We start from the raw sequence: 10257 nt of genomic DNA on the forward strand, positions 1-10257 counted from the left end.
ATCTGACGGTTCAAGTGAGAACTGGAATTCGGTCTCGCCCTCGAGATCTTCATGATCCAGAGCAATGCGCTGTCGTCTTGACTCATTCAGTGCTTCAATTTGCTTGTCTTTCCCCAGAGCAACTGCCTTCGATCTAGACTTGCTCATTGAATCGATCGGGTCGTAGCATCGCTGAATGAGCATACAAGACTTGGATGGGTAAGTCTGGCGTAGAAAGACCTCCACCAACAGCAAATTATTTTTGTCTGCAAGCGCAAAAAAATCACAAACAACGCCACGAATGAAGTCTAGAAAAGTTGTATACTCGGGCAGGCGCTGGATATACGTATCGTGAAGCATCTTATTAAATACCAAAAGCACGTGAATGTTGAAAAGCATCGGTTGCATCGTCCATTTCTCTTGCTGATAGATCTGGAAGTGCTTTGTTCGGTAGAAGAACGAATGGATGTAATGGTTGACTTTTGAACTGTTATCACGGTATTCAGCAAGTAGTGAAGTGTACATCCGGACTGTATCTCCTGATACCATGCTTAGAAAATACCTTCGAACGTCAAAGTCAGCTTCCTTTCGCTGCATTTCCATCAAAAGCTGTGTATGTCGTTCTGATTCTTCCTCGTCAGTCGAGCTACCATCCGCTTCTTCTTCATTTTTCGACTCGTCGTCTATTTTCTTCTGCCCTTTTCTAGGTTACAGTAATGGTCTGTTATTGTAAAATTGATTGCGACATGAACGAGTGGAGCTCATCTGATAACTTACTTGCTCAGATACGCCTTTCGTCTTGAAAGCACCTTAATCGATCCTTGGGAATCCAGCACTTTGAATACAAGCTGCGTCAAATTACATTTCAATCAGCCCATTACGCTTGAGGTAAGCAATAAGATTAGACTCACATGAGTAAGTGTAACTACGTCAACCACGTAGGCCTTGGGGAAAAGTCCTGGGGACCACGTTTTAAGCAACACAGGAATGCGATCTAAAAAGTCGCGCTCGTAGAAAATTTTGTGCTGCAAGGAGTCTGCGATCCGTTGAAGACGCGAGTCATCACTCGCTGTAAGCTCTGCAAGATATGCCATCATCTCAGTTAAAAGTTGAACGGATACGGTCATGCCGTGATAGTTTTTCATTGTGGCGTAATTTTCAATAGACTGAAGCACAAAGTTGAACGAGAACATATCCAATGTGGAAAGCACTGCTTTCTCATCGTAACTTGGCTTCTCAATGGCTACATGTGGAGTAGGAGTGACACCCAATGCATTTTGAGACTCTTTTGTCTTCTTTTGTATGATTTTTAATTGATGCTTGTAATGCGATTTGAGCATCTGAATCCTTAAGCGGTGATAAGTCGTGAGAAACCATACAAGATAAAAATACTGTAGTCGATCTGTGGAGATCAATTTGTTACTTCCTCGACGAAATTCGGTCTTTAATGAATTCGTAAGCTGAGCGTATGATTTGGCAACAATAGAGTCACAAATCTCCCGAAGGACACGCATTGTGCGTCTGATAAATAAATCAATATGCTAATAAAAGATACATTAAACAAAAGAGAAAGCAACAACGTACTCATCCGACTCAGTGACTCTGCCTTTGCCTCCAAAAATCTCGTGGAAGTCTGTAGTTGAACTGGTGCTTTTTTGTCCTCTTTTTCGAGAAATAGGCTTCTTGGCAGCCTGCGGCACCTGGTCGTACATAGCCTTGGAAAAATCTGACAACACCGATGTCCGACCAGTTGGACCAACAATAGTCAAGACGCCACCAAAATTTGAATGACGGCGTGATCGTGATTGTGGCATCGCTGACGCCTTCTTTTCATCGTCAAGCTTGGCCAAAAGATCGTGTTGTGTAGGTATTTTTTTTTCAATTGTAAGCGATGATCTCGTCAGTGCAGACTGCTGGTCATTCAAGCACGAATTCGTACCACTCATCAATTCTTTTTTTGTGAAAGACACCACTGATTTTGGCTGAGAGCTCTCGAGTGTCAAGCAAAGTATTTCCATGATCAGTAGGTTCCAGTCTCTACTTTCAGGTGAATCAATGTCCTGCGCAAAGAGTAAAATCATCTCGTACACACTTTCTTCATGCAGCGTGCAAATTAAATCCTCTTGCAAATGGCTAAAGAATGACGTGGTTGAGGTCACAAATCTCGGGTCTTCGTTAGGAATTGCCAGTAAATTTCGGATCAAAGTGAGTACAATTTCTATATACAAATAATCCTGATCGGTACGAGGTCTTTTTCGAGACAAGGGGTCCAAAAGGATTGTCATCATTATCGAGATGACACCATAACGTAAAAATTCGTGTTTGTAGTGGCGTAGATACTTTAGCTGTAGTGCGATGTTAGTAGACTCTCGCGATGGCTTCATTGTAAGCATCACCAATACTTTGAGAATAGACAAAACGAGTGTCAAATCATGCTGGTGGTTCACGAGCAACGGAAGTAGTTTTTTCTGTAAAATCTTCCACTTGCCCAGCTGCTTGGCAACCAATTTGTATTTAGCGTGGTCTCTCCGTATGGCGCGTTGTAGATCGTGGATCCATTCCGTACAGTTTTCACCACGCATCAACATAGGAGGCTCGCCCTCTGTCTGTACACGCAGCATGCCCAAATTTGAGCACACAAGCAGCAGCTCGTTCATCATAGCCGCGTCGAGCTGCGGCTCATTGGCGTCAGTTTCTTCATCTGATGAAGACATGGCAAAATCTTCGAGCTCCTCGCCGCGCTCAGCAGAAGTTTCGGGATCATTGCGCTCAATAGATGCCGTAGATTCATCGCGTTTAATGGCGTCATTGACCTGAGTTGTGCTGTCCGCCATTGCTGTCTGGGTATTATAGCGTCAAAGTAGCGATATGTTGCTATGTTCGACTAATTACGATTAAAACTTGATCTAGAAAGTAGGTGAACCTATGGAGTCTACACATGGGACGCAAACGCCGCAGATGGAGTCGCAGTCACACGAACGGCAGCCACCTACGGACCATTCAAGCGGTCAAGTGCTCCAAAGAGTCCAGAATCTACACGGTCACGACCAGCAGCCGCAAATCTCCCAACACGGTCTGCAAGCGCCTCAAAATCGACAGCAGCAAAATTTTAGCTCCTCTGGCTATACTGGGGCATCTCTGGGAAATGTAGCAGTCAGTCAGCAGATTCAGTCGCAGCAGTTTCGGCAGCAGCAGCAATACAACTCTCAGCATCATTATCAACAGTATCACCAGCAGCAGCAACAACAACACCAACAACAGCAACAACAGCAACAACAGCAACAACAGCAGCAGCAGTCCATGTACAACCCTCCAAATTCTCAGCAAACTCCCCAGCAGCAGACCTTGTACAATCCTCCGAATTCACAGCAGCCCCCCCAGCAGCAGATGAATGTGTACAATCACAAGGCACCACCGGCAATGACTTTCAGCACAGCACCTGTCGAAGAGCGCGCTACACACCTTCTGGCAGCTTGTGAGTCCTGTCTTGTTGTCACTCGCGTGCCCGGTGTCGACATGTCATTTCGTCGCATTATGGAGCGCAAATGTTCTCGCTGTGGCGGTACATTGGTGTTGCCTCAAGAAGTTATGGAGATGTTGATCCTTTACGGTAACTTTGTGTCCGAGTCTGTTGCCGTAACGCTCGTTTTAGGCACAATGGTATTACATCCGTCCCTACGAGCAGATTTCATGGCTGCTGCAATGAACGATCTGCTGATCCCTTTACAGACCGACTTTGTTTATGATGTGGCCGTACCGAAGCGGAAAGAAGGACTGGGCATGTCGTTACGCATGAATCGTATGTTACATTGTGCCTTTGTCTGACTCTAGTTGTATCGCTAATGCGCTGCGTGTTTTATAGAAGGAAACCTTGTGGTCCGCGGCTTTATCGATTTTGAGAATAACCAGGAAAGTCCATCTGTGGCTGCTCGAATTATTTCTGTGGACGACGTTCTGGTGGCAATTAACAAGAAATCAATAACTTCGTGGACGTTTGAAAAAAGCATCAGCATGCTTGCTCATGCAGCGTCACCTGTATACTTGACATTTCGTCGCCGCCAGCCTGTCATGTTGCTATGAACCTAAGTATATTTCTTTGACATTTCGTTTAGCATATTTCTTTCAAAATAACGTTAGACAAGCTTATGCCCTTGATGGCCTTTATCAAAAAACAGCAATATCGACCCTAGTCTATAGTTAATTAATATTATTTTCTTTTCGACCAGCAAATCTATTTTTGCGTTGAAGTGGAGGTAGGCTTGTTTTAACAACAACAACTTAATTTATGATTCTAAAACCTTGTCAAAAGGCCATAGTCGTGCAGAGCACCGGGAGTCGAATGTGAAGGATACTTGGGAGCAGTGATCGAGTGTGTTTGCTTTAATAAGCTGTGTGCGAGTATAAAAGTGTTATTTTTGGACCGACTTACATTTCCTCTTGGCTTTGATAGGAAAAAGCTCCTGCGGGCAGATCGAATAACTAAGCCATTGTGGTAGTCATTTGTTGGAAAAGGCTTAAGTAATGGCTTCAACATTCAAGCGGCAGAAAAGAAGTGATCTGTAGACGAAAAGAAGCTATTCTCGATGACATATGTGTTTAACATGCCCACGTTATTCCGTCTTGCCGTTTGCGGGTAATACAGATTTGGTATTGTTGCGCATAGCAATGTCGTCCAGAATCCCTGTTTACTTGTATGATCAAGAGTCGCTTTTAGTCTAATTACATCGTGACAAGAGAATCAAATCATTAGAAGCTACTCGCTGCGCTAGAACGTAGCTCTCAAACGCTAATGCATGCAGACCTATCGCTTATAAAGAGCACCAGAAAGTCATTTTGCGAACGCTTTTTACCATGGGTCAACCATCCTCAACCCCATTACCTTCGCTTAGTGTGGCGATGGTTGGTAAAGCCCTTACGCGCCATGACGAATGTACCTAACGCTCTAAAAGCTTGCGATAATGTCGATTGGTGCAGAACTCATGCTTATTGGATGAGGTACCCGCGCCATCACAAACGTCCTATGGCTTCGCAAACAAGCTTCCGTAGAGCTGACGCATAGCTAGAGTCTCAACTAAGAAAAGCCACCCTGCCACGTTTACAACGGGATATAAGCTTAGAATGCACCAAGTCATTAGCGGTCCCGGCACCAAAACAATCTTGCCATTAACCATCCCCATAATAGTGGGTCACCAGCTGCTTATGCTGCTTATCGAGCAGCGCTGATGAGTAAGATTATTTCGCGACTGACTCTCGTGATCTGTCTCAGTTGTGGCGGCATGTCGACTGTCCGAGAGCCTGGGTGCGGCCAAAACTGAGATGGTTTCATTTACAAACGCGTTTTTTTAGCTACGCAATCGCACTGCATGGCTTGATACAGCCCCAGCAAGTCAGACTTGTGTCGCTGCTCAAGCTCAGCCACAGGGCGTGGTAGAGACTCTGCTTCATTCACAATAGAGACCTGTGTATCCGACTGGCTCTAAAGAGGAGGATGGTGATATGGCATTCGTAACCCCGGGTAGAGCGCATCGTGTGTATGAATTCTCTACGCTAAAGTAAGAACAATTCTTTATTTGCAACGACCATAAACAGTCCCTTGTAGCATAAAAGCAATTTTGTCTTTTTTTTTGCTCTATACATTGTAAAAACTGGCTGTAGGCAGTCAGTTAACCATATGTGTCACTCACTACTCAATATTATGAAAGGATAGTTTTTCATTTTACAAATTAACAAACGTAGTGTAAATCACGGGGTCGATCGTGCCTTCGAAAAGCTTATTGATCAACGACTTAATATTTTTGTCAAGGGCATATTGACGTCATCCTAATGATGCTGATGGTGGGCCGACTCGTATCTCATCAAGTTAATAGTTTTCTTGCGACTTTCATCAACAAAATAGAGTTGACACAGCACACCATTCGTGACACTCTGTATACACGTATTTCGAGCCTTACACAACTCCAGCATGTCTCTGCAATAAGTCGAACATTGTAAGTAATAAGGCACAGCTCGGAGCTTGTCTGAAAATGCACACAATTGTGCAATTACTTACGTAGTAACTAATGCAACGTGGACAGAAGGAACAACATATTGGGCATTGCAGTTGTTCGGTCAATACTTAAGCTTTTAAAATTTACTCTTCTGTATAGACGGCTAAGTAATTACAGAGCGCATTGTGTCAAAGCCGTTGCTCTATTGTCTCTTGCGGCACAATTTGTTATGAAGACCTCATTTCCAAATTCAGAGCTTGCGATGCAAGTCTTCTACTTCGTGCTGGCGACAGTAATCGCATGCCTCGCAACCAGCGGATACAGTGTTACCCCACCACAAGCCAAGAATACTCAAGTCAAGGCGGAATTTGAGATTTACACATCAACTCGTTCACTTGAAGCAGCTGGGAGCTACTCGAAAGATGAGGACGAAAAAAAGGATTTCGGCAAACCCTCCTTCATGCAAAAAGTTCGTTTCAAGTACTGGAAGACGATGGGTAAAACTCCTGGAGATCTCAGAAGGGAGTACTTTGATGGTATGTCAGAAGAAATCGTCAAGCAGAATCCAAATTACGTGATCTATATGCGATACAAAGCTTACTATGACAAGTAGAGTGATCGGTTAGCTCTATGCACAGTCTGAACAACAATAACGTGGTGGCATTGTCCAATTAACCACAACATTATTTATTGGGCTTCGCATCGAGATTTCGGAGCAGCAGAGCCTTGATTTGCTCCATGAAGTTGTATCACAAAACACGTCGTGCTTTTACATTTTAATACTTTGCCTTGTGAAGCTGCTTTTAATAATCACCATATTCGTTTAACTGTGCAATTGTTTTACACCATCCTTTGCAAATCCTTACTTAGAGCGCCCAATATTGTGAAGCACTAGCGAAAAGTATTCGTGATTTTAAGCGTGGTGTGTGGTAAAATAATGTCCTTACCACGTTTCGTCATCTCGTCGAAAATGACAAAAGCTAGAGGAATAAATTGGATCAGTCGGTATGCTGTTATACATCGAACAATGGCAACTACCACTTTTAACTTGATTTGCTCCACATATTATATTGATTCAATTTTTTTAAGTCACTTACGCGTTTGCAGTTGCTATCCATAAAGCCCGCATGATTAGCATAGTAGGCTCGTCCACTAGCAGCGATTAGTATGAATACTTAAACGCGCGTCTTAAATCTGATAATTTGCTCAAAAGTTGCTCACGCTGTCTTTAGATAAAAGCCATTTTCGACTCTGTTTACCATCTCTTACAAAAGCGAGCTTCACTTACAACGATAGTCGTTTGCAGTGTTCCTCAAAAACTTCAACATTCATCTCTGGCTTGATTCCCAGTTTTTCGGCTGGTAAATTGGCGCAGCAGACTTTGACAGCGGCGTCTTGCCAAGAATGATGTCGGCAGCTTTTTCAGCAATCATAATTGTTGGTGCATTTAGGTTGCCACTAACAATGTTTGGCATGACGGATGCATCAACAACACGCAAGTTCTCGACACCATGAACCCGCAAATGCGGATCGACGACAGTGTTTTCATCCACACCCATTCGATTGGTACACGATGGGTGATACGCGCTCTCTGTGTGCTGACGAATCCATTTATCGATCTCGGCATCGCTTTTGACATTAATGGATGGCGAAATCGGGTCACCGCGGTACTCGTCAAGCGTCTGCTGCTCTAAGATTTCACGCGTGAGCTTTACACCATTTCGCATGTCCACAAGATCCTGCTCGACTTCTAAATAGTTCGGTTCGATTATCGGATGGTCGTGTGGGTTCAAACTACGCAACTTGATCCAGCCTCGGCTTTGAGCACGCATCGGCGAACAGTGAGCTTGCATGGCGTGAAATGCTCCGGGAGTAAGCTGTCCGGTAAGTGAACCTGGCAGGAAGTGATATTGAAGATCAGGGTGACGCTTACCAGGTGCACTGCGGATAAATCCCCCTGACTCGAGGTGAGACGACGCTCCCATCCCTGTTTGATAAAAGATCCATTCTAAAGCGATCGCAACCATATTGTGAGGGTATTTCCTGAATACAATTTCAATTCAGTGCATTTTGAAGATGACAGGCACATTTGATTGGGACTAACCATGTTGCATTATGCAGTGTGATTGGTTTTTTGCACAAGTACTGGATGTACATATCTAGATGATCCTCCATGTTTCGACCAACTGCTGGCAAGTGCTGCACAAGTGACACACCCACATCCTTGAGGTGATCAGCATCTCCAATACCAGACAGCATGAGGAGCTGTGGTGAATTGATGGCACCTCCAGATAGGATAATCTCTTTGGCTGCACGAACTTGCCTAGTGTCTTTGTCGCGATCTTCAACTTTGATGCCAACGGCCTTCTTACCCTCAAAAACAACCTTACTAACAAAAGTATCTGTAACAACCTTGAGATTGGAGCGCTTCATAGCTGGACGAAGATAGGCGGAGGCAGTGCTCCAACGACGGCCTTTCCAAATAGTCATATCCATCCAGCCAAAGCCCTCTTGTTGAAATCCATTCATGTCATCAGTAAAGGGATATCCTGCCTGCACACCTGCATCAATAAACTTTTTGAAAAGAATCTGATCCTTCTGATTGCCGCGGACGACGTGCAAAGGGCCATCCCCACCGCGGTAATCATCTGGACCCAGCTCATGATGTTGTGCTTTACGAAAGTAGGGCAGACAGTCAGCGTAGCTCCAACCATCGGCACCACTGGCCTGCCAATCGTCGTAGTCGTATGCGTGTCCGCGTATGTAGACCATAGCATTTAGAGACGAGGAGCCCCCGAGTACGCGGCCACGCGGCCATGGAAGACGGCGGCCATTAAGATTCTTCTGAGGCTCTGTGTGAAAGCACCAATTATACTTATCGTCGCCCAGGTTAAAGGTTAGGGCAGCTGGCATGTGGATCTTCCAGGAATCCCATTTGAAGCGGTCGTCTGGGCCCGACTCGACAAGCAACACACTGTTGTTCGGGTCTTCTGTTAAGCGGCTGGCCAGAACGCAACCAGCAGAGCCTCCACCCACAATCACATAGTCGTACTCAGCATTAGAAATGGAAGAGGAGAGGGTACGCACCGCGATCGGTGCGCGGGCGACGGGACAATGCAAGCGGCGTAACATTGTAATGAACAATTTAATTGTAGGCTGTCGTGTGGTTAGGTTTCTATGTTCGAAATAGAACTTTTGGAATTTAGTAACTCCACATTTTATTATTATTTTACTCTAAACACTAGAAACTTATCTTATTTAGACTTCGTTTTTAACCTAGTCCGCGTAGTGGCGTAGTGAATAAATACTACGACTGACGACAAGCATTTATGCGATCTCCATAGCTTTGACAAACTATCTTTAAATGAAAAATCGAAGCATCAATGAGCAAGGTCCAACATGATTATCCTGGATTTGTTTTGAGGTGTGAATCATGTAAAGTGGTTACAGCTTGCATGTATGACAAATTGAGAGTCGCGCTCTTCGCTCTTTATTGACACTTGATAGTGCAAAACCAAGACTTCCTTGTCGAATCTGACGTACATATTCTAATGTGCGAGTCGTATATCAATAAATTATATCATAAATAGGGTACATGGGTACAACAAACCGTAGCTGACCACATACATAATATTTGCATTCTTGCATGACAAGGAGTGCTAGTATCTACAGTGCTTTACAATCTCTTATATTTTAAACCACGCAAAAATGAGCAAACATCACAGCATCAATATGACAAGTATGCGCCTTTAGAAAGCAAACTGTTTCTGCAGTTTAAGATATATACGTGCAGTTTGCTGATGCATTTGTATCATTTTGAGCTTAGAAGTTGCTGACATTTTGTACAATGCTTTATGGACCCCTAATAGCAGTTCCCATCTCGCAAATGCGCAATGAACCCAGCATTCAAAAATAAATAGAACATTCGCAATGTTCTAAAAATAACGACATCGTGTAATAATATCGCTCTTATGAAGTGCATATAGAATGGTGTGAAATTGCAATGGTATGCGTCAGGTCACCCGGCGGACAATTACTCAGACAGCGTTTTAAAAAAACATAGTACGAACTTGCATAAAATACCAGAACATGTAAACACAAGACGCAAATAAATCAGAAAATGATACTAAACTGTGATTTGTAACAAAGTATGGTTTGATATTGCTTACGCAAACCAATTTATGGTACTACAATATTTACGCAAACCAAATTATGGTACTTCAGGGCTCAATTTTGTTAAAATATGGTACGATGATATGGTTTGACTAAAAATATGGTACGAATTTGCATA

General features: G+C 43.7%; 5 protein-coding genes across 5 annotated transcripts in view; 3 read left to right on the forward strand and 2 right to left on the reverse strand.

The window, feature by feature from the left end:
* PHALS_12454 (DNA topoisomerase I-interacting protein) overlaps nt 1-2813 on the reverse strand; it is a gene marked incomplete at both ends in the record, with an annotated part of 3322 nt that extends 509 nt beyond the window's left edge. Inside the window, 4 exons of the mRNA XM_024728005.1 lie at nt 8-682; nt 757-827; nt 891-1500; nt 1564-2813. Of these exons, the coding sequence (XP_024578525.1) occupies nt 8-682; nt 757-827; nt 891-1500; nt 1564-2813 (2606 nt within the window). The remainder of the gene's footprint in view (nt 1-7; nt 683-756; nt 828-890; nt 1501-1563) is intronic.
* Nucleotides 2814-3279: 466 nt separating this feature from the next.
* On the forward strand, nt 3280-4059 carry PHALS_12455 (PDZ domain; the record flags this gene model as incomplete). The annotated part of the gene is made up of 2 exons (XM_024728006.1): nt 3280-3778; nt 3842-4059. The coding sequence occupies 2 exons, from the start codon at nt 3280-3282 to the stop codon at nt 4057-4059; spliced, it is 717 nt and encodes a 238-aa protein (XP_024578526.1).
* A 2136-nt stretch (nt 4060-6195) lies between these two features.
* PHALS_12456 (uncharacterized protein) lies at nt 6196-6579 on the forward strand (the record flags this gene model as incomplete). Its single annotated transcript, XM_024728007.1, has 1 exon — nt 6196-6579. The coding sequence occupies one exon, from the start codon at nt 6196-6198 to the stop codon at nt 6577-6579; it is 384 nt and encodes a 127-aa protein (XP_024578527.1).
* PHALS_14599 (uncharacterized protein) lies at nt 6580-7296 on the forward strand. The gene has a single exon (XM_036407513.1). The coding sequence runs from the start codon at nt 6904-6906 to the stop codon at nt 7084-7086; it is 183 nt and encodes a 60-aa protein (XP_036263207.1). The 5' UTR covers nt 6580-6903; the 3' UTR covers nt 7087-7296.
* On the reverse strand, nt 7295-9098 carry PHALS_12457 (choline dehydrogenase; the record flags this gene model as incomplete). The annotated part of the gene is made up of 2 exons (XM_024728009.1): nt 7295-8009; nt 8071-9098. 2 exons carry the CDS (start codon nt 9096-9098, stop codon nt 7295-7297), a joined length of 1743 nt encoding a protein of 580 aa, XP_024578529.1.
* Nucleotides 9099-10257: the final 1159 nt, after the last annotated feature.

The sequence above is a fragment of the Plasmopara halstedii genome (assembly GCF_900000015.1).
Source record: "Plasmopara halstedii genome assembly, contig: Scaffold_614, whole genome shotgun sequence".
Classification (NCBI taxonomy): domain Eukaryota; phylum Oomycota; class Peronosporomycetes; order Peronosporales; family Peronosporaceae; genus Plasmopara; species Plasmopara halstedii.